Source organism: Colossoma macropomum, unplaced genomic scaffold (genome assembly GCF_904425465.1).
Source record: "Colossoma macropomum unplaced genomic scaffold, Colossoma_macropomum, whole genome shotgun sequence".
In the NCBI taxonomy this organism is placed as follows: domain Eukaryota; kingdom Metazoa; phylum Chordata; class Actinopteri; order Characiformes; family Serrasalmidae; genus Colossoma; species Colossoma macropomum.
The window spans coordinates 18,674,048-18,700,075 of NW_023494805.1; the positions used below are offsets into that span (position 1 = coordinate 18,674,048).

At 38.0% G+C, this 26,028-nt stretch overlaps 3 protein-coding genes across 5 annotated transcripts; 2 read left to right on the forward strand and 1 right to left on the reverse strand.

Moving 5' to 3' along the window:
• Positions 1–57: 57 nt before the first annotated feature.
• Positions 58–7,997, reverse strand: nol7 (nucleolar protein 7). Its single transcript, XM_036596171.1, has 8 exons — positions 7,799–7,997; positions 5,649–5,709; positions 5,310–5,365; positions 5,194–5,219; positions 4,952–5,018; positions 1,752–1,873; positions 1,564–1,641; positions 58–1,469 (listed from the first exon to the last, which is right to left on the reverse strand). The coding sequence occupies exons 1-8, from the start codon at positions 7,966–7,968 to the stop codon at positions 1,396–1,398; spliced, it is 654 nt and encodes a 217-aa protein (XP_036452064.1). The 5' UTR covers positions 7,969–7,997; the 3' UTR covers positions 58–1,395.
• A 1,179-nt stretch (positions 7,998–9,176) lies between these two features.
• On the forward strand, positions 9,177–13,885 carry epdr1 (ependymin related 1). Its single transcript, XM_036596130.1, has 3 exons — positions 9,177–9,575; positions 11,436–11,644; positions 13,174–13,885. The coding sequence occupies exons 1-3, from the start codon at positions 9,331–9,333 to the stop codon at positions 13,362–13,364; spliced, it is 645 nt and encodes a 214-aa protein (XP_036452023.1). The 5' UTR covers positions 9,177–9,330; the 3' UTR covers positions 13,365–13,885.
• Positions 13,886–14,257: 372 nt separating this feature from the next.
• On the forward strand, positions 14,258–26,028 carry stard3nl (STARD3 N-terminal like). Of its 3 annotated transcripts, XM_036596128.1 has the most exons (10): positions 14,258–14,560; positions 16,015–16,071; positions 17,035–17,317; positions 19,793–19,870; positions 21,027–21,104; positions 21,434–21,487; positions 22,246–22,363; positions 22,513–22,611; positions 24,492–24,547; positions 24,936–26,028. In XM_036596128.1, the coding sequence occupies exons 3-9, from the start codon at positions 17,117–17,119 to the stop codon at positions 24,542–24,544; spliced, it is 681 nt and encodes a 226-aa protein (XP_036452021.1). In that variant the 5' UTR covers positions 14,258–14,560; positions 16,015–16,071; positions 17,035–17,116; the 3' UTR covers positions 24,545–24,547; positions 24,936–26,028. The 3 variants fall into 3 exon arrangements, with proteins under 3 accessions (XP_036452021.1, XP_036452020.1, XP_036452022.1); XM_036596127.1 differs by lacking the exon at positions 16,015–16,071; XM_036596129.1 differs by lacking the exon at positions 16,015–16,071 and having other exon boundaries at positions 24,939–26,028.

Sequence of the window (26,028 nt, forward strand, 5' to 3'; positions counted from 1 at the left end):
AAAGGCTATCATAGGTAAATGTGTAAATATTCAGTAAAACACAAGTACCATTTCCACTGAAACAGGTGAGCTCATGTTGACCTGTAAATACCATCACTAGCTGCCTGCATTAGAACCTGATGAATCCAGTGCTCACAAAATTCATGCCAGCTATGTGGACTTCCAGCACATTGTACAATAAACAAACTCACAATACAAACCGTGATGGTTCAGCCATAAAATATACATACACAACCCCATATTCACTCCAAATGTAGTTGATCTGCAAAGATGTTTTGTGGACAAAACTGCCTAAAATTCACGTTTCAACATGGCTGATACAATTATTAGCTAAGCAATGTACGTTTGTACATTTTATGTTGTACAGAAAGAGTCAGAGAGCACACAAGTCATTTGAACATTTAATTTTGAGTCAAACCATTTGGACACACCTAATTTCATATAATACATTTTAAAAGCTTATGTTTAAATGCAAATTTGTTCCTAGGACAAATAGTAAATTTGATGGCTGTGGCTGAAATAATTTCTGGAATATCACTGCTGTTGGAACAAAATGTTAAATCAGTGTTTTTTTTTGGTTGGTTTTTTTTTAGTAGTTTTTTTTTGTATAATTTGAAAACACCAGCTACCATTTATATTGTCTCAATTTCATTACTAATGGACCAATAGAAATGGTCCACAATGACTTGGAATAAAATTTTGTTACACTGACTTACCCTAAAATTCAAGAATGTTTTAGTTACTTTCTTGAAGATACAAGGTTTTATTCCAAAAGCGATCTCTTCAGTCCTGTTGGAAAAATCATCTCAGGTAGCTATTCATGAAGCAGCTTGAGAGAAGATTAACAGCTGCATATTTTAGATTCTAACACAATCTAAAATAAATAATTTTGGTATCTGATCATTCCATATGCGTTATTTCAAAGCTTTGATGTCTTCACTATTACTGTAAAATATGGAAAGTAATAATGAGGCAAACCTAAGAGTTGGTGTGTTCAAACTTTTGACTGGTTGTGTACGTTCAGCTTTGTAACAGCTGATTTCCATATCGGCACTTACTATAAAGACCTCATTAGCAAAGAAATGACTGCTAGACATTAAAATAAACATATTTTCATAAAGACCGGTTCTAAGAACACTGACTACAGTGATTATAACATTGGGGGGAGTTCATCCCATTTTTTGGACTCTTTAAGGTCAATGACACATTCATTCAGCCATGAGCTGCTCCCAGTCACAAAATAACCCAACAGTGTTTCTCCAAGGCAACTGCAGACTTGCCATTTTGTCTGGAGCCCTCCAGCATACGACAGTCCTGACTAAAACAGCTGAAATGTGCAGTGAGGTGAGCAGGCGGGCTGTCGCCTCCAATCTGTCCATTTAAATGTTACAGCTCTCAGCTGGGAATTAGCTTCTGCTTCCGAATAAATCTCTTGTTGCACTTCTCTGCCTTGGCCTTCAGTTCTGCTCCTGCAAGGACACAATGACAGTGGAGCTTTTAACTCATGACTGATGGTTGAGGAAGGAATATATGCTTATTTAACATTCACAGCCTCAAACTCACCCCATTTCTTATTCACAAACTGCACTGCAGCTCCTTGGTTGGCACCCCTTTTCTTTTCCAGGGATAAAAGCTCAGCATCTGAAAGACAATTCCTTGATGAGCAACAATTCAGTCACCCAGCAACTGCTTATTCCTGAAATGACCCATATTAAACATGTATATTGAGTGTAACTGATGTGCTTTCTTACTGGTTGTTCTCTGTTTTCCTGGTCCATATAAGCGTGACTGAATGAAGTCCATGGCTGACTGCTGCAGTGAGGCATCACTGGCTTTGTCCTTCAGCCGCATCACACTGCAGTTTCCCTGCAGACTAAAACAGGACACAGGATTTCATACTGTGAACATGAAGCTCACGCATTCTGTTCCCAATGCAGGCAGTCACCTGATACATTCTGTAGTTAATGGGAGTTCAACGGTAACTAAGGGTTTAGAAAGAGTGGGACAAGTTCCATGCAGCTTGATGGAAGCAATTCAACAACAAGGTTCTGTGCAATGCATTCAGTTAGCCAAAATAGCAAATCCTATTTTATAATATACCATATGAATTACACTACAGTCATCCGCAAAGTGTAATTTACATATGTACAACATTATCATCCTAGTATATTGTACCTTTTAGGCATATGTATAGATCTGTCTTTTATCTTTGTATTTTTTATCTGATGTTTAAGTTTCCATTACAGTTGTACTTAATGTCTTATTATTCATCCTGTCCTAGAAGCACTACAGGTTAATCACATACAATAATCCCCTTCTATAATAATTTCAATTATTTAGATTTCAAATGAACCTAAGCAGCAACAACCAGTGCACAGTAACTACATAAACCGCATAGTAACATGTAGCTGGCTGGAAGTTAGTCCATTACGCCAGTGTCATATTTTATTTCATTTAAGAGGGTTCTTCTCCCTCCTCTTTCTTCATAATAGTTAAGTATTTTTAACAGATTTTTGATAACATTGATTTAAATTAGGATTCTGTTTTTGCTGTTGCATTTTGCCTGTCCCAGGTTGTTTGAAAAACTTGAAAAACTAAACAGATCATAAAACAATGTGGTATTTATGACAAATCTAATACCTACAATTGTAAAACCCCCCTAGAGCCTACAATGAAAAATAGGTGCTATGCTACTTCTTCTGTTTATACTTATAACAAGTGCAGTTTACTTTGCCTCAGTTTTCACACATCTGCACGTTCACATACTTTGTACACATCATAGGTTTCACAAAGCAGGATTTCTTTAAGCTTAGTTCTGTTCAACTCTGGGTTTCCTGTTTTACAACAGCTGATCATTTTTTTTCTGGGCTACCTCACCATAGCAACTTGTACTGCACGCCTAACCTGCTCCAGGGAATGTTACGTTCAGGATCATAAACAGGTCTTGGACCAATCAGGGCGTGCTTGTAACCAGTCCTGTGCCGCTGAAGGTAAAACTAGTTTACCAACAGTTCTAAAAAAAAAAGCCCTTCATTTATTGATTTACTTTATGCAAACCACACCTCATGCAAGACCCTGGTATTTACTCATGTAAACATAAACCTGTTTCAAGATATCCTACATTAATACCATTTTTATGATACCTAACAAATAAGACATATCAGATAAAGTGTCTCTATGGTAGAGTGTACCCTTTAGGATGTCCTCACACCACAGCAACAGGTTTCACATATCAGAAAAAAAATGACTTCACATCTTAGGAAAAGCACGAGTAAAATCAAAGTCCTTACAGGAAAGTCTGTTCACTTGGTGGCCATCTTTGCAACACCCCTGCGCAGTTATTTCCACTCAAACAAGACCAGATTACCGTCTCTCTCAATAAGGAGAGACCTGAACCCCAAACTAAAAGCCACATTGTTTCAAAAACATTGAAATGAGTGATAAAACCTTACAAAAACAGCATCAATAGTTTGTAGGGTTCGGCTCAAAAAACACACAAAAATGTGATTTTCAGCTTGATCTGGCTCTCCTGATCTCCACAATGAGAGCATATGCTATGTTGAATGTTACGAGCTTTCCTATTCATTTTCCTACCGGTGACTGGTCTCTTCCGTTACAACATCTCTGATAAAATCATGTCTCAGCTGTGGTACATTAAGAGAAATGGGCCTTTTCAGACAGTCTAAGGTGAAATGGCTTTGGAGAAGAGCATCAGGGTAAGCAACCACAAACTCTTAGACCAGAGGTGCACAACTCCAGTCCTGGAGGGCCAGTGCAGAGCACAGTTTAGAGGTTTATCTACTATTTGAGTAGGTCAATCACCAAACTGTGCTGGACACTGGCCCTCTAGAACCAGAGTTGTGCACCCCTGTCTTAGACGGTAAAATTTGTGTGTCTTATTTCCTTAGCATATATTTTTTTTTCCTGCTTGACGAAAATAAACTGCCTGACAATGTTTTACGTAAACAGCTGTTTGTCATTAACATCATTTTTTTTTCTTATCAGAGGAATCAGCCATTAAAAAGCCTGAGGACCCAACAGAACACAGTATAATCTGGAGAAACACTATGGTCGCCAGGAGTTAGAATTGACGGCACTTATTATTATTAACATTAGGTTCTGTGAAGCTGAAGCTTCCTCATTAAGCCCTAATGGAGCTGGACTAGTAATGCCTCGGGAGGCGCTGTAATTTGAGTGATTGTGGACGAGATCCGCGATTCTAATCCAGTATGAATCTGCCATATTTGTAATTTTTACAAGTCTGCTAAGCTAAATATTTCGGAGCAAAGTACCTTCTATAGCCCTGTTTGAACTGATTAGTTTTAACAGAGGATGACTGGGTAATGTAATTTGTGTGTGATTTGACAGGCCAATATGTACAGGATAAAGGATGTGTGTAATTTCCCCAAATAGTCAAGGCTGCAGCATCATCATGGGGATGTTTACATCAGCATTATGTGACAGGCACCACATTTCTGAACATTAACAACAATAATTCAGTTGTTAATGTAAACAAGGTCATTCAGAGTGTTTTGTGTGAAGTGCTTAATTCTACAGAAAAAATTCTGAGTTGGATTTCTTTCAGTGGTGTTGATGGGAACCACAATGTCTGCAACCTCAATGTAGCCATAGTATTCACTATCTATTCTTTACCTCTACAGGCTAGTAAAGTGGGTTCACTCAACTTAGCAAATGCCAACCAACAGGACCAAGACTGAAAATGCTTCTTCTCCTTGTAATTCTGCCATCACCAAAAATGTTGTGGATTTCAGTGATCTTGTCATAAAATTAATTTTAGCTGTTAGCCTTGTCTTCAGATCACAAAAGAAGAAAAAAAAGGCACCGTTTTCTATTACCCGGTTTTGTTATTACAAAATAGCTCAAATAGGGCTTAAGTTAAACATGCTTCATGAGACCAGCCCCAGACCCAGACCCAGCAACTTGAGCCTACCTTCTAGACACTTTCTTTGACTTTGTCTCTTCTGTGTTCTCCTCCTTCTCCTCATTCTCATTCTCCTCTGCAAGGAAAAACATCATCCATTCAAAACAACTGTTTTTAAAACCAAGCACACAATAAACTACAGTCACTCTGAAACTTGGAAACTTGACTTGGAGCCAACTTACAACCAAAGTAGGGTCTATTAGGAAACAGAGAAAATGTGAAAGGTATGTAGCAGACTGATTCAGACTTACCTTTTTCAACTGAAAGCTTCTTTTTTCTATAATGAACAGAAGGTACAGTTAAATACAGTGGTAAAGAGAAAAAATGAATATATACATGGATACTAAGTGTAATAAAAGTCACTTACTTCTGTGGCACTGTGTCAAATTCTTCTAAAAGAGCCTCTGAAAGAAGACTTTTTTTCTTGGGAAAAAAAAAACAAACAAAAAAAATTTTTTTTTACCATGATTTCATATGGTATAGGAGTCTGATGAGCTACTTAACTAATTAACGTATTGCTAATTAACACACACACACACACACACATACATACATACATACATATATATATATACACATATACATATATATATATACACACACACACACATACATATATACATTATATATATATATATATAGGTAGGTAAAAATGGTTATTAAAGAATTCCTCCCATGTGATTGCATGCTATGAAACATTCTGTACCTTTTGCTCTTGGAAAAACAGCTGTCTTTTTCTTCTCTTCTCCTTCAACAGCTCCTTTTCCCTGATGACAAACAGCATAATTACTCAGCAGCTGTAGAAAGTTATTTACACACTGCATGTACCTGCTGTGCTTTTGTGTGGATTAATCAGAACTCTGTTATTTTCTCAGCATCCAAGATATGCCACACAGATACGACAAACCAAACCAACACCACTGCCATCATTGAACTGAACCGAACCAAAGCTCTGCTATCTTAAAGGGGAATTTCACTGATTTTCTAGATTTCTGTATAATTCAGTTATTCACTATTTATTCTAAAATGACCAGTGAACCTCCATGTGTCTTCTGAGTTTCATTTTAAAATGTTAAAAATGGTAAAATAGTGGTAAACTCGTGAAAAAATGTTTTGGCGTTAAATGCTCAACATGTACCACTCCAGCATGAATGAATTTTTAAAAATACGTTTTAGGTTAAAAACTTTCTCTCAAAACCATCCTTAAGCAATGTGTCAGGCATCAGGCAGCGTATCTGCAACGGTGTAATTTAACAACTCGGTGATGTAGCTATTAGAAACAATCATTTCTATCTTCACAATTGAATTTTGCAAAAACATTGACAAACCAGTGGAACTTCCCTTTATATGCTGTAGCGAGTAACACATCTGCCATCCACGCTGGAGGCTGGGGTTCAATCCCCCCCAGGGCCAGCACCCTGCACTATACCACACTAACAGTCTTTGGGCGAGTCTCCTAACACTCCCTTCGCCCACCTGTGTAAAATGATCAAACTATAAGTGGTTCTGGATAAAAGCATCCGCCGAATGCCATGCCAATGTAAATGTAAGAGGATCTGAACTGTAATAACATTGTTATTGTGGATATAACATGGATTAGGTTGAATATAATGCCGCCCAGTGTTAACATCAGCCGTTCAAAGTGCGGTTTATTCCCACACACCTACAAAATGAAACCATAAGAACCCTTTTTTGTGCTATATAGAACCATACACAACGCATTCTCCATGAATCTGAAGAACCTTTTCACCATGCAAAGAACCATTTAAGCATGAAATGGTTCTAAATAGAACTACTGCTTTTACTAAAGAACCCTTGAAGAGCCATCTTTAAATGTGTAGAGACTAAGAGGACAGAAAAACCTCTGATGATGACATGGCATGTACATAACAGAGCAGCGGTCACTAATCATCCCCTCTGAGGTCCACATTTGTACAGAGCTCAGTTCCCATTTTAAACTCACAGCTTTCCCAGATAATTCGTTTTTTTTAAGAAGGCTGGTAACTGGTGATCACTACAAGGTTACCTATTCAGAAAAACTCAGAGTCCAGTTCTGGTAGTCCACAGCACTATACAATTTAATGCTGCTTTAAATATAAGGAGCTCTCAATATTATACTAACAATATTTGCCACTCTGTTAGTAACTACTTAAGCTGAGGTTGGATAAAACTCATTTTCAATGTTAAAAGATATACTAAGTCCAGTTCTGTCCACTCACATCATCACTTGCCATACAATACTGACACCACTGCCAATGTGTTTCACTAAGACGTACTAGATTTAGCATACTGAGCCTAACAGTGAGGCATGACTTACTCCTACTGAAACTGTAATAACACACTATATCCAGAGTTTGGCCCCTGTGCTCAGTTTAACGGTTCGCGGTCTTAAGAGGTCTTTTAACTAAACCGTAATTATTAAATAAACCAGGGACGCTAGTAAAATTGTCGTCTTGTATCATTAGACAGTTGCTTACACGGCCCTGTCTAGACTTTCACTATTCAACGAGGCTTAAGTTGGATTCTTCTGAGTTTTCCGTTCCACCTTAAATGGTGCAGCAGATACACTGCGGCGCCTGTATATGTAAGTCTACAAGCGCTGTGCCATTTAAGGTGGAACGGATAATTCCAATCAGACGTTGGTGAACATTAGCCTCGTCACTAGTTTATGATGAAAACGAGTAAATCACTCTTCAGTGTGGATGCGCAGTCAAGAGTAAGTAAGGCTAGCCAAATCAGGACTCTGAGTCAGACTCGAACCATTTTAAGTGAGGTTAAGAATAATCATTAGGCTCTTGTTCTGGTCCAGCACGCTAAACGTGTTAGCAACTGAGCTACCGCCCCATATTTACTCACCTTCTCCTGGAGCGCAGCGCCTCCTCCGCGCTCTTTAGCGCTGCTGATTTAGACTCCTCAAAGGCCACTTCCTCAGGGCCTTCATCTTCACTGGACTCGGACATTTCTCCTCCGACTTCAACTTGTTTCTCTGATTCGGGCTGAGGTTCTCCACGCTGAAGTTTCGCCATATTGGACGCTGCACTAACAGAAGTTGAAGTTGCAGAGGAAACATCGCCGCCTGGCGCTCAGGAGGGTTCATGAGTCTATGAGAGGTTGGCCATAGGGGATTTGTTGAAAACGGTTTAAAAATCACTTAAAGCTGGACTTTGGCGAAACTGCAGCTAAAATAAGACAGCAGAATATTTGTCTGAGCCAACAAAAATAGGCTAAACTGGTTTTTGATGGTCTGGTGCTGGTTTGCACCCAACGTGATCTTGGTGGTTGGCCATCATACCAGCATCCAGAACCAGCTACCGTGCTGAAAAAATTAAACCATTAATGGGTCCACATCACAGTATCAAGGATTCTAATGGTTTAACAGGGGTTGTATGGTTTCCTAATGATATCTAAAAGTGTCCTAATTGTCTGTAGTGGTAACCATTAAGCCAATTCCCATTAGAAAGCAAAACCAACAGGTTTTAACACTAATAGTTCTGATGGTCTTTTTTCAGCAGGGTGTTCTGTGCTGTTTTTTTTTCTAGCGGGGTGGTCAGTTTTTTTTTAACACATTATGCTTTGGACACTTGAGCTCTCTACTAAAAGAACAACATTGACCGGCATAACCAGCAAAACCAGCATGTTGGAAGAAAAACTAATTTCTCAATGTTTGACGTTTTTCAGTTTTTTACATAATTTAAAAATGACCCTTCACATTGTATGTACATTTCATGATGAATGGACCAAAAGAAATGACCTAAAATGACTTGGAAAAAAGTCTGGATATGTCTATATGTGTGTGTCTGTATAGATACACTTAAAAAAGATGGTTCTTCAAGGGTTCTTTGGTAAAGAAAATGGGTCATGAACACTTAAAGAACCCTTTGCATTATTAGGATTCTTTGCTTTGTGAAAGGTTTCTTAAGACTGATGTGTTGTATATGGTTCTATATAGAACCTTTCTGAAAAGGGTTCTGCTGTTACGATGTGAAGCTTGTGGCTGACAATTAAAGAGTCCTTTTTGGTGCTATTTAGAACCATCTTATATACTAAGAACCCTTGAAGAACCATCTTTTTTAAGAGTGTATATAAGTACAAAAAACATTATTCTTATTTATTTATTTACATACTGATAACGTTATATGAAGAAAAATGTTTTTGTATTTATTTTGTATTGGGTTCAAGGTTGTGGTGAATCTGATTGGCTGGTCTCCACGCTGTCCATATTCTGGACCAATCAGAGTGTGTATAGACTCTGCTGTAAACTCTGCTGCTCTGAGCGCTCGTGGGCTCGTATTCTCACATTAAATCCGGCGCTATTAGTCAGGTCTGCTATTGCTGCTCTTTTCTTGGCCTCGCTGACTTGTTGCTCGGTTTTCTGTCGCACTGTGGACATGTCCAGGTTTACAGTGTTTACTCTGGCCCTGTGTCTGTCCGGCGTGGCTGTTTGCTTTGTCCGGCCGTCTTTCTCCGCCGCAGCCCCGCAGCAGCCCTGCGCAGCTCCGCTACAGTGGGAGGGACGAACCGTGCAGTACGACCACAGCAGCGGGAGGAACACACGGGCGGTGGTCTCGTATGATGGACAGAACCAGCGTGTGAGGGTGCTGGAGGAGAAGAGGAAACACACACCGTGTAAGAGGTGAAGAGCGTGTTTTGACGGTAACGGTATTAGCGAGCAGGACTAGCATATGAGAAGTGAATGAAATAAGCAGTATGTTGTGTTTCCCATCCTTTGATTTCCATTCGTGAAATTCATAGGATTTCCAGACACGTTGCTGCAGTTTCGTCATCCTTGTAAGAAGGTGCAAAGGCTACATGAGGAACGTGCAGCTTAACATTAGCCCACAAACACTGGCTACCGAGAGCAAACAAACAACACGTGATGCTGCTAATATTGAGTCCATCATGGACGGTTTACTGTTTTCATGGCAAAGACGATCAACTGCACAGATATTAACTGCAGCATTTCTCTGTTAATCCTTCTGTTTAATGTGATGGTTTGAAATGGCTTCATGAGACCCAGCATGCACAAAAGGGTATAGAGTTCAGATTTTCACTAATTCATTAGTAAACTGTACATGGTGAGCAAATACAGTGTAGGGAAAAGTGCACACTCATGCCACTAAATCTCATTAAATTGCAATGAATTGAAACCTTCAAGGTTATATTGTCCCATCAGATTTTCTCACTTGAAACAGTAGGTTATTAATCATTACCATCAGTCTACAAAGTCAATAATCCTTGCTCCTCTCTGACCCATTAGTGCTGCTCCAGACAGCAGTGTCCAGTATCTTGGCATTGCAGTCTGGTCCTTTTCACTTGGACGAGCTTGGATCAGAAATATGATTTAGTAAAAATCATTGTATGATCTGTGCAGGTGTGCAAGCAGACAGAATAGTGCAGCGTAACTGGATGGGAGCCTTCAAGGAGACTAGATTTAAAACATTGCTTTGGTGTAAAGTTCAGCAAAGGGGTCCATAGAGACTGCATTTGCCCAGAAATCAGTGGAGTGACTGTCCAAAATAATGAATTTCAGACTCATACATGTCGGTCTGCTTCATGCCCATCCTCAGCTGATGTCTTTTCCTAAGCATCTGATGGCTTAAGACAGGGGAGTCCTAGCTGGGGGAATGGATGTACGGTCTGTCCAAGACCTCTTGATGGATGAGGACCCTCAGGGCCAGGGCCAGGAATTTTTTGTTTTGGGGAACAAGTTTAACCTGCATTTGCACAGGCCCCAAAAATTTTGTGGAATGGCCCTGGCTCGACTCAAGGTCTGACTCCATCTCAGTGATTCTACAATTCCCTTGCTGATTTGTCTACTGAAGTCTCCTAAAAAAGGGTGGGAAAGTGCATTAAAATGTCCTCTACAATGGACATTAACAAACAAAAGACTTATTCAGCAGGTTAAAAATTGCACATTTCTGAAAACCTATAAAGCTGCAGTTATACATACATACATACATACATACATACATCATCTAAACCGCTTATCCTTCTGGGCCGCGGTGGGGTGCTGGAGCCTATCCCAGCTGTCGTTGGGCGGAAGGCAGGATACACCTGGACAGGTCGCCAGTCCATCACAGCTTAGACAGACAGACATACACATTGCAGTTATACATATTAAGGCTTATTATTCTACAGGGACACCAATGCAAGCAGGTTAATCTATTCTTAGGTTAGAGAAGTGTGTAACAACACTTTGGGCCCACCAACAGGCCCATGGCCTTTTAAGGGGTTAAGAGGCTAAGAATGTGATACCTCTGAAAAGTGAAAGGTGTTCTTTCTACAGTACAATAGGTTTTAGCCAGTGGTCTTTGAAATACAGGCCAGAAATGCATCTCCCCTCAAGAGGACAAATGAATTTAAGTCTTGAGAATAGAGTATAAACTACTTACGTTAACTCAGTACTGTGTACATTTCAGTTGTACATTTGTTCTTGCAGAGTTTACCTAAGCCTTCCTCGGCACTGTGTAACTAACATTGTCTCACTGCTCAGGTACTTTGAATACATCTACCTGTTCAAGAGTGGGGTGCTCTTCCAGATTGAGCAAGTTACTAAAAGCTGTGCTAAGCTTAATTTAACTGAAGAATGGGACCCATATGACATCCCGATGAACTCCACTTATGAGGATCAGTACTTCATTGGTGGGCCAGGAGATATGATTGAGGTTCAAGAGTGGTCTGACAGAAAGCCAGCTCGTAAACGTAAGTATAGACTGATGTAAGATATTCAGCATTATTGAGACAAGTGAATGACATTTCTGGGGGCCGCGTCATCAACTAGTGCACAAAGTCCCTTTCACTTATTAATCTCATCTCATTAATGCAAGAAAGATGATTAGAAAAGAATGTTATACAGCTAGGTGTGGTCGATATGGTAAAAATATAGTTTGTTGAAGACATTTTCTTGATACATGATAAATATCTCAATGTTTTTTTCTGAGGTTTGATGAACTGATACATAAATTGTCATATATTGCATCATGTTTTGCAATATATCATCATATATTGCCCACCCCTTTAAAATGTACACAATGTGTAAAAACCCCATCAACACTGCAGTACCTGATATCTACTGCGTGAGTCTACTGTTCTGACAATGGTCCATCACCCAAAAATATCTGGTTATAGGTGGTCCTGTGGTCAGAAACTGATCAATGATGAATGTAGCTGACAAATTGTGCAGCAACAGATGTACTGCAGTCTATAATAACATACTTAATAAACCTAAAGAGCACCTATAAGGTAGTGTAGGCCTACGTGATAAAATAGCAAGTGAGTGCAGGTACAAGGTAGGTGTATATGGAGCATTCTACTGAAACTACCGTTCAACAGTAAAAAAAAAACCTGTTAATTCAGACCTTAGATAGTTACAATGATTATGTTATGATCTATTTGCACCTAAGTCACTAATTGAGAGAGTAATAAGCTAACTATATACAAAATCATCATTTATAAGGTACTTTCGGTTGGGAGGTGCCTGTCCCAAACCATAACCTGTAATTTTCCACTTGTTAAAATAATACTTACATTTTTTAATGTTGTTTTTTAAAAGATCTTTTTGATTTCTTTTAAATTGGAGTTGAAATATTTAGATTCATCAGGAGTTTTAGTCCTTAGGCAGAGCCTTATTTTAACCACACCCCTGCATTTTAGAGCAGGAAGTGAGACTGCATCCCTGGCCCTCATGGCCACATGGTGAGCATTGCTTTGAAGTAAATGTGTCCCAGAGTCTGAAAATCAGTGTATAACATTAAAAATTCTCACCACTGAAACAGTATTTTCTGGAATTAAGTAAACTGGTGTTTTAATGAAAACCTTTGATGATTGTGTGTGTACAATTTTTCAAATTTTTCGAGTTTTTGAGTTAATTGGCTAAAATTGTCACTCCTGAAACAGTCACCACTGAAATATTTGGTAAACTTTGGGTAGTGTGATATGATTGTTTTGGTAGTGACAAAATGGAATTTTCAGTCATTTGTATTACTAGGTTATATTTAGTATAATGATTTATAATTATAATAAACTTATTGTTTAAGGTATAGGGTCATTCAAAGCAAAAGGATTAGTCTTAACTCCAAGTCAGTTGAAAGTCCAGTTGTGTCCACAATGTGTTTTCAATTCTGACTTTCATCTAGTTTGGCAGAATGATCCACACATAAAGCGTAAAGATGTTTAGAGATGTTGGTGAGCATTGCTACTAAATAGCACTGTGATCTGTGTCTCCTTCACAGATGAGACCTGGGTGGGTGTGTACACCTTGAAGGACTGCTACCCTGTGCAGGAGACTTACACTAAGAACAGCAGCGTGACCACGTCCACGCGCTTCTTTGACTTGGCACTGGGCATTAGCGACCCTGGGGTCTTTATCCCACCCAGTACCTGCCTGTCAGCTATACCTGAACGTATGGCCTCTGACTGCTGAGCCTCTGGTTCTTGCACAACCACCTGTTTGCACTCTGCACAGGTGGAATGATGGATATGGCATATACGACTTTCTAGAGGGAAAACTGTATGTTGAGCTAATGTTTAAGAGAAAATATGAAGTGTAAGCCTATCTACTGATAAAGCATAATTGTAGCTTTTGCACAGAGAACCTTATATGTATACAGTAATGAAGATGGTGGTGCATTTATATAGCAGTGCTAATGTCCTAACCTTTATTTATTTTATATAAGGCATACAAAATTGTGTACATCCAATTTAAACATAAAAGCACATTCTGGTCAGCATTCAGAGCATGCAAAGTGAGCAGTTCTGTTTCATGTACACTACTTAAATTTTATACTGATCACTACTGATTTTTTTTATTTTTTTTATTAATTTAAGTAATTTGTAACACAGCTGCTATAATTACATTTCTAAATTTTGTCCTGTGTGATTGCTGGGTGTTGTTGCAAAGCTATAAATCCATGACGCAAGATAATAAAACCAAGTTGCCAGGAATTATTCCAGTGGATTCGTTTTCATTCAGGTTCAGAAAATAAAGAGTGTAGCAGAGGCACATGCATCTGAATAGCAATATCTTACAAATAGATATGATAGTCCATGTTGTATGTCTGATTGAGTATACTAGAAAGAAACTCCTAGTTAAAAATAAACTACCTGGAGAGAAAACTACAACTCCCACAATTCCATTTTCAAGCGTATAGCTGGGGATAAAACTACAAACTCTCACAAGCGTATAGCTGGGATAAAACTACAACTCCCGAAATTCCCTTTTCAAGCCGAAAGCTGGAGATAAAACTACAACTCCCACAATTCCTCCTTCAATTCTATAGCTTTAGATAAAACTACAACTCCAACAATTCCTATTTAAAAACAGAGTTACGTACATATTATCAAGATTACCGCGGCGCCTGAGAAAAGTTTCTTTTTCGCACTGATACAGGAGCGCCCGCGGCATCCAAAACCCTCATTTTAGCTTCGCAAAATAACGTTAAATGAAAAACTGTCATGAGATCAGCGGTTAAGCTCAAGTAGCCGGCCGGATGGTACGGCCCGACGTCCAGTAACACTAACGTTCGTTTAGCTGGATAACCCAGTTTTCTACGTTTTCCTCTTCAGCTAAATGTTTTAGCCGTTTTACGGTTCAGTCTCTTATCTTCACTGAGAACTAAGGTGAGTAAACACCGCTACGCTTCATGTTATATTGTGAAATAGACACAGACACATTACTGACGAAGAGTGAGAGTTATGAATAGCTGACAGGCTAATTTTGGCTTGGTTAGTTAGCTTGTTTGTTTTGCTAACTTGCTGTCTTAGCTTTATTTTAGGGACGTGAGCGTCTTATTATTAGCATGAACAGACACATTCAGGCAAACTAGCAGCCTCTCAAACTGTCTGACTTAACGTTAGCTAGTAGTCTGTCTAACTAGTGTTTATTATGCGAGACTAAGACAAACGCTAGCGTTAAATTGTGCTCCTGTTAACGTAGTTAGTTGAATGTTCATGGAAAAGGTTTGATTAAACTGTGGGCGTATAAATGTCATGTTAGTCTCATTGTGTCCCGCCAGGCTTTGCTGATCTGAGTAATGTTAGTGACTCACCTCGTCTCTGTAACAGGTGACCGAGCGTATTTGCTCCATTCTTATAGTTAAAGTAGTTAATTCATTCAAGGATCTCAGTGTAGGTAGCTAGGTTAGTTAGTTAGCTAACTGCTTATGGCCAGCGTTACAGAGGTGATTACAGCCAGTTCATTTGGTCTAAGTCGAAAATTAAAGGATTCTACCTGCTAACTGTGGCCAATTAAATATGTTAAGAATAGGCCCTGATTATTTTGTAATGCATGATTTGCAGACAGTGGTCTTTTTTTTGTAGATTAAATGGCTAAACTATGAGGAACTTGAGTGACAGTTAAACGTTGTCACCTCACTGTTATGCTAACAAACAGGTTTTACTTCCTTAATACTGGTAAAGCTTTGCTATGCATCTTTTACTGCGGTTTATTTAAGCCTAGCCGTTGTGTAAAGTGCTTGATACTATTCACAATTATGTTCATCACAGTGAGCGGTTCAAGAAGTCCTACCCTTTGTGAATATGAAGTTTTCCCTAGTCATTTCTGTCTGTGGCGAGTCCCCCCGCAGGGTATTTTCTGGCTTCCACTCTGCATACTTAAAGGTTCTTTAGCCAAACAACTCACTCATAGAACCATTTGCATGATTAAAGGGTTCTTTGCATACTGAAAGGCTTCTTCAGATTGGAGGAGAATGTGCTGTAGATGGTGCTATATAGAACCTTCTTGAAAGGGTTTTATGAAGCACCATAAAGGGTTTTGCTATTGTTACAAGCTTGTATCATAACAACAGCAGAATGATTTTTGGTGCTATATAGATCCCTTTTCAAAATGTTTCCATATAGAACCATCTACAGCACATTATCCACCAAGCTGAAGGGTTCTTTGCATGTTTATGGTGCTAAATAGAACCATTTTTTCTTGCTAAAGAACCCTTGCTAAAGAACCCTCATACACTTTTTAAGAGTGTGTGCAATGGCATAATTAGGCCAGAGTCCACCTTCATCAAGCCTTTAAGAGTAGGAGTACTGATCTAGGATCTGATTTCTTTGATATCTAGGATGATCTTGAAGACCAAAAAAGATCCTAGATCAGCACTCGTACTCTGAGACATTTGGTGAGTACAGGCCTGAATGTTTTATCATAAACCTTTGATCCCCAGGCAACACGGTCCTTATCTGCTTTTACCAGCTGATCATGAGTGTTGGGATATTGCATAAAAAGTCTTATTTGGACAAATTGTAAACACAGGAATGAGGAAGCGTGCTGACTTCTGTCTGTTATTTTTTTATTTTAAGTACTTTATGTGTAACTGTGTGTTTTGATCAGACAGTTCAGACCTGTGTAAAAAGTTGGTTATAAGACTTTTATTCTACTTTTATGACTTATGACTAAAGGAAGATGACTGACATTCGGAGGCACTGTTTTTCCATCTTCAGTGTCCTCACAGTCCACATACTAAGGTTCAAATGCCCACGTATATGTAACGATAACTTTTCTTCTTCTTTTTACTGGACAGCTGCAGGTACTAATGTGCTTCGCTTTGTATCATTAAATATGTTGTATCTACACCATCTGAACTGACCGTGGTCAGTCTGTTTATGACATGCCATTTCAAAAAGATCTTCTTAAGTCAAACATGTTACTACGCAGTGTAGAATGCTTCTGTAATTGTAATTTTATTGTTTTTGTTAAAACCAAAAGACTTTTTTGAATAATTTTTGGGAATAGTTTACCCTTACAGTACACACAAAAATAAAGATCATTAGATGTTTAGATGGAAAAGGGGTGGGGAACTGTGCATTTAAACAGGACTGTAAATGGACTAGTCTTCTATACAGCTGTTGTAAATGTCTTGGTTTGATCAGTTTCTTAAACTATTTAAGAACTTAGTTGGGCTATTGTGTGAATGTAAACATAGTTACTGTCATGCTGGTTCTCCCATTACTGCAAAAATTCACATATAACCATTAAGTAACCCCTCAACCCCGTATGAACATTATTAGAACAGTAAGATATGCTTTTGGCTGTTTCCCAAAATAGGCCTTCTGCAGCTGTGTGACATATTTCTGTGTTTCAGCGTAAGCAGACATGGTTGCTGAGTGTTTCTCTTGTGGTTGGTGAGAGGAAGCAGTGGGAGTGTCTGGACTGAGTGAGAGGTCATGGCCAGCCAGTGCAGCAGCGTGGACTCCAGAGCCACGTTAAGGGGTGGGGGCTCCATTAACTCCACTCCCATGTCTGCCCGCATCGAATCCTATGAAGGAGTGGAGAAGAAATGCATCTCTGATGTCAGGAGAACTTTCTGCCTGTTTGTGACCTTTGACCTCCTGTTCATCACTCTGCTCTGGATCATTGAGCTCAATGTAGGTTCAGCTGTTGTATCTCAGTGCTGTCACCTCCTCCAATTGTGGCTTGCTAAAGCCTTGATCAGGGATGGAAAAACAGTGCCCTGACCACACCTTATGGCTATTTCTTGTTTACTGTTGTGCTAACAGAGATGTTGTACTGATGTGTTCATGAAGCACTGTTTAAAAGTTGTGGTTGGTCATGCAGACTGGGGTTCATTTCCTGACATGCGCAAGCACACCACGCTATAAAAATAAAAGTCCTTGGCAGGGATGGGGGAGTAGCTAAGTAGTGGGAGGCACAACATTTTATGTCCGTTTTACCATCTTGGCTGTAAATATGTCTCAGTATGTGCTGAAAATGCAGACTCACAAGTGGAGATTCACAAACATTCTGACAGTCACGCTTTGAAAGTAGCTAAAAAGTAATGCACTACTTTTCAATAAGTAGCTAAAAAATAGCCACTACTTGTTCTGGAAAAGTAGCTACAAAGTAGCTAACTACTAATTTTTCAGGAGTTATCCCAATCCTGGTCCTTGGTCTCGTAACACTATATTCACCTCCTTCTGCAATGTGATTAAAGTGTAGCTCGATTAAACGTGTCTACCAAATGCCATAAAAGTCTCTCACCCAGTACAAAAACCCGTCATAGCGTTGTATAGAAAAGTGGAACACGTTCTAAGTATTTGTAATCTTTACTGAACAGTCTTCTCAAGGCCTGTTTTCTTTTAACTGTATGCATTAAATTTTTTTTTCTTCTTCAGCATATAATATTTATAACAATAAACTGTTATAATTTTCACTATATAGACATTGTGTATATGAACACACACACATATAAAAATGATTAGTTTCTGTGTGCAATATTTAAAGCTACAGCATGAGTTTATTGAGTTTTAAAGACCTTTTGACCCTGTATTTTCTCAACACGAACTTATTTTACCTTCTTCAAACTTTTTAATATATATATATATATATATATATATATATATATATATATATATGTGTGTGTGTGTGTGTGTGTGTGTGTGTGTGTGTGTGTGTGTGTGGATGGTCGTGGATGGATGGCTAATTACAGATCCTGAATGATTTTAAAATAGATTTGTATATGACATTTAGGCATGAAATTCTTAGGAAATTATAAGATGTTTATTAGATGTTAGATATTAGATGTTTCTATAGGTGATTGTTGTACTAGTCTGCCCTCAATATATGTATCTCTCTTATGATTTCAGGCTAGATTGCAGCATGTTTCACTTATAAAGTGTGATCTACTTTATCACTCTGAATTTTTTTTAAATTACATTTTCTTTCGGTTTAAAATGCAAGCGCTCGTTTTAAAGGGAAGTGTTAGGTAAACATACTTGGAAAACTTTATGCAAGAAAAACTTGGCAGTATCTGAGCCATGAACTGCATGCGGGTAATTTCAGTAATCTAAATGTGCCGCCCAGGAGATCTACTTACAGGGAAATTCCACCAGTTCTTCAGAATTTGTAAACAGAGTCATGCAGGGCTGTCACTACAGCTGTAGTGTGAAATGGTTCACTGTAGAGAAACTTAGTCTCTTTTTTACACTGACTTTTACACAGATTTCTTTACAATGGTGATGATAGGAACCAGGGGTTGCCATATCTACAACACGAATGTAGTAATTTTATTTATTATCCAGATCTGTTCGACTACACTCTTTAAAAAATGGTTCTTCAGGGGTTATTCAGTAAAGACAGTGGTTCTGTATAACACTTATAGAACCATTTGCATGCTTAAAGGGTTCTTTGCATGGTGAAATTGTTCTTCAAATTGATGGAGAATGTGTTGTATATGTATATGTGTAAAGGTTCTGTATAGAACCTTTTTGAAAAGGGTTCCATATAGCACCAAAAATTGTTACAAGCTTGACATTATAACAATAGCAAAAGCCTTTTTGGTGTGAATACATTTACATTTAAACTTTGCAACTCTCAAAGTCTTAAGTATTGAAACTTTAACTTTGGGTCTAAAACTCAATGTTTGAAAATTATGGACTTTTATCACTTTCCACTTTATTTCAGTGAAGAGATTTTCATGCAGCTATCATAAGGTAAAGGGGAAACATCACTTAAGGCCAAAATTCACTTATCTAGAGCAACTTACAGTTTCATCATTTTACAGAGATAGTAGTGTTAGTACTTACTTAGTAGAGACGATAGTGTTAGGAGTGTTGCCCAAGGACTTTTATTGGTATAGCATAGGGTGCTTGGCCAGTGGGGGGATCGAACCCCAGTCTACAGCATGAGGGACACCACACTATTCACTACACTATACCAACCAAGATGTTTTACACAAGTGACCACTAGTGTTTTGCGATAACGATAAGGAGGACTACACGGGAGAGTTATATTTTTGGTGGTAGTGGTGATAGTGAAATTTTTGTGCAGTTCTGGATTTATGTATTATATGGTTTGTTTAGAAACCTGCTTCTGTTTATTCCCTTATGTATTCTCTTCTTCAGGTCAATGGAGGAATACAAGAGGAGCTAAAAAAGGAGGTGTTGGAATATGACTACCATAAATCCTTTTTTGATATTTTTGTAAGTACTGTGATTTCCTTCTTGTGTACGATCTGTATCCAGAGAGCTTGCAAAATTTCTTGCTATTACAATGAGTGTCTATGAGCTTTAGATTTAGTCTGTTTTAGTTATTAGTTTGTACCGGGGTCACTTTTCCAGAAAGGGCTGGTGCAGCTGCAGATGTTCATTCCAAACAAGCACGGTTCATATAACTAATCAATTGTTTTAGGCAGACTGATTAAAGAGGCGGAATCAGGTGTGCTTCTGCTTGATTGGTAATAAAACCTGCACTGGCTGTGTGTGGTTAAGATTGGTGACCCTTGCTCTGTACTAATAGCTTAACGTGAATAGCAGTGCTGTGCTGCACAGTTCCAGGTATTTTCTGCCCCCAGCAAACCTGACCCAGCTCATGAAGATGTTCATAATGCTTTCCAAAGGACTGATTAAAAGGCATCCTGTTTCCAACTACAGGCTGTAGTTCCTGAAACCAGTGGTTCTCATTCTTTTAAAGCCACGACCCCCTCAGTCTCAACTCACCCAAAGCACTCTAGAGCAGCTTTCTTCACGTTTCTGCACGTGTAGTGGACATAAATACAAGTCTGAGGTCCACATGCTACATTGCTATTTACCACGGCGACTACCAATCGCATGGAAAACATGGCATCAGCAATATAAACCAAACAAACCAATAACCATTCCAGCTCATTCTAGCTGATATTTATAATAGCAATTTAATTTTTTTTTGTCTTGTTTTTGTTTATTTAATGCACATGGATGTAGAGAAAATGTTTTCAGTGGATAAAGAAATAGTTGAAAACTGTAATATGTTAAATGCAGGTGAGAGATGTTCATATTTTATATACGTTTACCCTAATTTTCACCACCTTTTGCATTTTTTTGTTGTTACTTTATACAGATCTGCTAGAATACTGTGGTATTTTTGACTAGATTATCATGCAGTGAAGATTTCAAACTGTAACACCCCTGTTGGTGACATTTAACAAAGCAGCCAATGGCCACTATGCTCTTGCTTACTCTCTATTAAAATAGTGTTTGTAAGAGAAACAGATCTCTCTAAAAGTCTATAGTTATTGTTTTTTGACCTTCTGTTCATTGCCTCAGGGGTGGATAAACGCATTTTATCTCCTCAGTTTATGCCCTTTGCTCCTTTTTGCAGGTTTTGGCTGCCTTCCGATTTACAGTTTTGATCCTGGCATATGCAGTGTGTCGATTGCGCCACTGGTGGGCCATCGCGGTACGTTGACTGCCTCAAGTCTTAAAATACAATAACAGGCAGGGCTTACTCATATTGACACCAGGGGGTAGTAGTGCTCTGTCTTATTTCAGTTTGATTCATGTGCATTAAGAGCTTCTACAGCACTATTTCTTTTGCAGCAGTTGCCTGATATATTGCATTATACAGATAAATATACCACTTACTTAACAGGATACTGAAAAATAAATACACTATTGTATGCAAACTATTGGGAACACTGGTGTGTATATATCAGTGATGATTTAGTGCTGTGCTTCATTTTTTTTCATTAATACATCGTAGTCATTGTCATATTTTTTTCTTTTCAGATAACTACAGCTATCACCAGTGCTTTCTTGATCGCAAAAGTTATTATATCAAAGGTATTTCATTTTATATTTCTTTCCTTTTTCCTTTTCCTTTAGCTCATGGTGTAAAAGCAAGCCAGTGTTGCATTAGGCTGAGGCTGCATTATGATACCGTCAGGTTTAATAATTCCACTTGGATGCACAGATTAAATAGGATAACAGGATACTTACTAAAACAAATCTGAAACAAATGTGTTTTCCATGTGGACTATTTTACCTGATGTCCTGCGTGTACCTTTCCACCATCAATGGATTTAAAAGCTTCTGGCCTAAACCTCATTGCAAGCATTAAACATTGTCTCGGGCCTGAGGCAGGATATTCCTAACAATTTCATACAGTAGTTTTCTGGGAGGTAGCTTTTTGAGGCATTAAAGGGGAATTCAGCTATTTTTTTTTTTAAATCGTTACAGAATTAAACAATTAAGATGTAAACAAAGTCATTCACAGTGGTCTGGAGTGAAATGTTCTAGAGAAAAAATGCAAACGACACATGGAGGTTCAGTTGTCACTTTGGATAGTCAAAAACGGCTATATTTGTGTTGTAGACATCTTGAGCCCTGGTTCCTATCACCACCACTGTAAAGAAATCAGAGTTGGTAAGTTTCTCTATAGTAAAGCATTTTACATCAAACCACTCTGAATGACTTTGTTTACATCATAATTATTTATTTATGCAGCAATTTTGAAAACTGAGTAGAATTCCTCTTTAACTCCAGGCATAAATGTTTCTCACACATGACCCTTTAATGCTTATTCTCTCGGGTCTTTCCAGCTGCTCTCTCAGGGAGCATTTGGTTACCTACTGCCCATTATCTCTTTCATCCTGGCATGGATAGAGACCTGGTTCCTGGACTTTAAAGTTCTGCCTCAGGAAGCTAATGATGAGAACAGTGAGTTTGCTCTGCAGGTTAAATCACAATATTATCTCAGTCATCACCCCTGAAGAGTCGGACCTCTTATATAGTCCATTTGATGTATCTTGTTTTTGAATTGCTTATAGAGTATTAGCTATCACTGATGTCTGTGTTTTGGATGACAGGGTATCTGACGATACAAAACATTGCAGAAAGAGCTCCTCTTGTACACCCAGGGCCGGTCTCAGATGGCCAGTTTTACTCACCACCAGAGTCTGTGGCAGGTAAGAGATCAGCCAGAAGACAGAACACGACAACATACACTACCATTCAGATGTCAGCGTTTTTAATAATGTGAAATCAATTTAAATGAATAAAGTTGTATATAAATTTTAATAAAGATTTAAATTATAATAAAAATTGAAATCTAGAATGCCTCATATTTCAAAAGTAGTGATCATATCTCAAGATGGATACCTCAACAACATATATTATTGTCAACAATAATAATAATAATAATAATAATCTTATTTGTGTAGCAGCTTTCATACATAAATGTAGCTCAGTGTGTTCCACAGAGGAATAAAAGACAGAAAAAAAGATATACATTATATACATAAGATCACAGGACTATGAAAGGAAAGGCGTAGTAGTAATATAAAGTAAAAAAAGTAGTATTATTAATAATAGCAATAACAACAGAAATCAATAATGAATAAATAATTGAATAAAAATAGTAAAAAAAATATAATTAATATTATAAGTATTGAAAGTAAGTAAAAACAATGGAATCATGAAAACCAGTTTGTAAAAACGTGTTTTCTGCTGCTTCTTGAAATGATGTTCTGATATTGCCTGTCTAATCTCTCTCTCTTTAGAAATTGTTCAGTTTTTCTGGTGCATAAAAACAAAAGGCTGCCTCACCACGTTGTTTCTTGTTAACCTTTGGTAGTTTAAGCCTGCATTACTTGACCTTAAAGAGCGATTTGGAACATACAGAGATAGGCAGTCCATTATGTATGATGGTTCTAATCTGTGTAATGCTTTAAAAACCAGATGCAGTACTTTAAAATGTATCCCAAAAGAGACTGGATGTCAGTGTAATGAAGCCAGAATTAGTGTGGTGAGTTCTCTCATGCGTGTTGCTGTTAGCACTCCGGTAACAGCGTTGTGGATAAGCTGTAACTTATCAATCACCTTTTTTGGCAAATTGGTAAACTTTGAGTTGCAGTAGTTAAAAATTGTGAAAAAATAAAAGCACTTGCCAATTTCTTAGCTTCATGCAGACTGGTATAGTTTTGAGTAACATTTTCAATGTTATCTTTCAAATTTAATTCAGTGCAACCAGACTCTTCACCACTTTGACCTGTGTGGATAGACTTATATTTTCTCTCAATTTATCTCTATTAGCATTGCTCCCAATAAGATGAAGTTCTGTTTGATCTTCAATAAGTTCTCTCATCCACTCAATGCTATATCCACTATAATGCTATATGTCAGAGCATTAAGCCCAAAACTCAAAATACATTGTAGTCTTTAGTTTTTAATATTATGATCTGCATTAAAGCTTTCTGAACACAAATGGTGTTTATTAGTATTATTATTATTATTATTATTATTATTATTATTATTATTATTATTATTACACAGAACTCCTAAGATTAGTGCAAGAAACACATTGTGTTTCCTGAGTTTTCTGTTAGATACGAGATGAAATGATAAAATGCTCTTTGAGTGCATGGTGCTATTAAGTAACTGTTGAACCACAAAGCAGGTTTCCTGTAAATATCACTGTGAGAGTCCAGGTGCACCATCACTCTTTCCGAGATATTAAGACAAATTGTGCAACGTGGTTACTCAGAATAACTCCTTACTGTATTCACAGATCTGTCTTTTTTGTTGTTTTTTTTTTCCTTTCCTGTAAGTGGAACCTAAGTGAAGATGAAGCCTACATAAAATAACAAACATATAATATGAAATGTATGAAATATAAAACGTGTAGCTCACATATACCCTCTTTTATGCCTTTGAACTTTTTTTTATTTTTTATTTTTTTATATTTCACGACCTTTAATTCTTTACTCGCGTAACATTTTACTCGCTTGTATATTTGGATGTATAAAGAAGCTCAAGAGATTAAATAAATGTTTTGGACTTTTTGCAGATTCAGATGAAGAGCTTGATGATAAACATGACCTTGAGAAGCCCATCGTCTAGGAGGTATTTCATTCTTATTATATTGGAAATTTATTTTTTTTTCCCATGATAGCTACAGTTGTATACAAATGTCATGGCTCCCCCAGTTGTTGAGGTTTTGATTGTTTAAGTGAAATAGGTTAGCACATCCTCTACAAAGAACACGCTTCTGCTAATCTTAATGCACAGTTACTGTTTATTTGCTGAATTTAACATATTAGAAAAAAAAATTAAATGTGGCTTGTGCAAAGACTTTGTTTTATATTTGATGGTTTATTTTTTTTCTAATATGTGAAATGCAAATGAACAGAAGTTGTGCACTGAAATTACCCAAACCTTTGCATAGGAAATATGAATATATCAAAATAATCTGAATATCAGTGCATCAGCAGGTCTTTGTTGTTTTTGTCAGGAGTATCGGGTCATAATACTGCAGAACTGCTGAATAGTGTCATTAAAGCCTCAGCGTGCATCGAGCCAGCACTCTCTGCTCTCTGTGGTTCATTATCTGAAGTGATCTGGACGGTCAGTCTGCCACGGATCTATCATCACCACTTCTGCAGTACCACTGTCAGCGCCGCTGCAGCACTCCAAGCTATCGATGCAATCATTTTACAATGCCGCAAAATCTTTATCATGTCTTAATCGATGCTGTGCTGCATGTACAGACGGCCCAGATGTTTACATGTTTGTGAAATCACTGATGGACAGATATCACGGTTATGAAGGAATGACCTGCTCGCTTGTTCTTTTTCTGCTTGTGCTGCCCTTTCACATTATGTTTCCCCTCAACAGAGCGGCAGACGTGTTTGTGGCCCTACTGTAGCAAATGGCTGCCGTCATTGATGTAAATGCTGTGACTTTAGCTGTCTTAAATTCTACATTAAGGGTTTGATGCATACAACACAGAGCCCCATACATGTGAACAGTATTTATAGGTGAAAGGTGCAACTACACAAGCACTTATTAGTGATGCTTTTGCAAAATATCAAAGCATTTAGCCTTTTTATTATGTTACCACTAATGTGCTAGCCATCAGTTTGTGTATGTGAAATTGACCTTTGACCATTATAGACAGTTATACGGTATAAGTATTACCAATAATATGTTTGGAACAGTTTGTTTACCTGCAAAACAACTTGCAAAATAAAGGGCTCACCTCATTTTGCATGATCTTAAACTAAGTCTGTCACAGATATGAAGCATGACTTGTAAATGGTTTGTCCGTGTTGTGTATTAGGAAACATTCCCGAAAGCCTAAAGCGTATCAATTCAGTAGTGACTTCTTCCGTTACCAACTTTATTTGTGACTTTCTGTGTTGATCAATAAGCCACGCTTACAGATAAGGGCTTAAACACCTGGTGCTTATCTGGCACCTTCAGCCTTCTGGATGTACACTATTTAGAAAATCACTTTTTAATGCACATATACCTAATGCCATTCTTTTTCATGATAACTGTGAACTCATTTGTTTTAATTAAAGTTTTCTGTTTGTCATTTTGAA

What these genes read in the sequence shown, in the direction of transcription:
- nol7 (XM_036596171.1), bottom strand. Translation starts at nt 7,968, where the DNA reads ATGGCGAAACTTCAGCGTGGAGAACCTCAGCCCGAATCAGAGAAACAA. An exon ending in GCGCTGCGCTCCAGGAGAAG is followed by an intron (nt 5,710 to 7,798) that starts GTGAGTAAATAT and finishes GTTTGTCATCAG; the next exon opens with GGAAAAGGAGCTGTTGAAGG. An exon ending in TGTTTTTCCAAGAGCAAAAG is followed by an intron (nt 5,366 to 5,648) that starts GTACAGAATGTT and finishes TTTTTTCCCAAG; the next exon opens with AAAAAAAGTCTTCTTTCAGA.
- epdr1 (XM_036596130.1), top strand. Translation starts at nt 9,331, where the DNA reads ATGTCCAGGTTTACAGTGTTTACTCTGGCCCTGTGTCTGTCCGGCGTG. An exon ending in AAACACACACCGTGTAAGAG is followed by an intron (nt 9,576 to 11,435) that starts GTGAAGAGCGTG and finishes CTCACTGCTCAG; the next exon opens with GTACTTTGAATACATCTACC. An exon ending in CAGAAAGCCAGCTCGTAAAC is followed by an intron (nt 11,645 to 13,173) that starts GTAAGTATAGAC and finishes TCTCCTTCACAG; the next exon opens with ATGAGACCTGGGTGGGTGTG.
- stard3nl (XM_036596128.1), top strand. Translation starts at nt 17,117, where the DNA reads ATGGCCAGCCAGTGCAGCAGCGTGGACTCCAGAGCCACGTTAAGGGGT. An exon ending in GCCACTGGTGGGCCATCGCG is followed by an intron (nt 21,105 to 21,433) that starts GTACGTTGACTG and finishes TTTTCTTTTCAG; the next exon opens with ATAACTACAGCTATCACCAG. An exon ending in CAAAAGTTATTATATCAAAG is followed by an intron (nt 21,488 to 22,245) that starts GTATTTCATTTT and finishes GGGTCTTTCCAG; the next exon opens with CTGCTCTCTCAGGGAGCATT.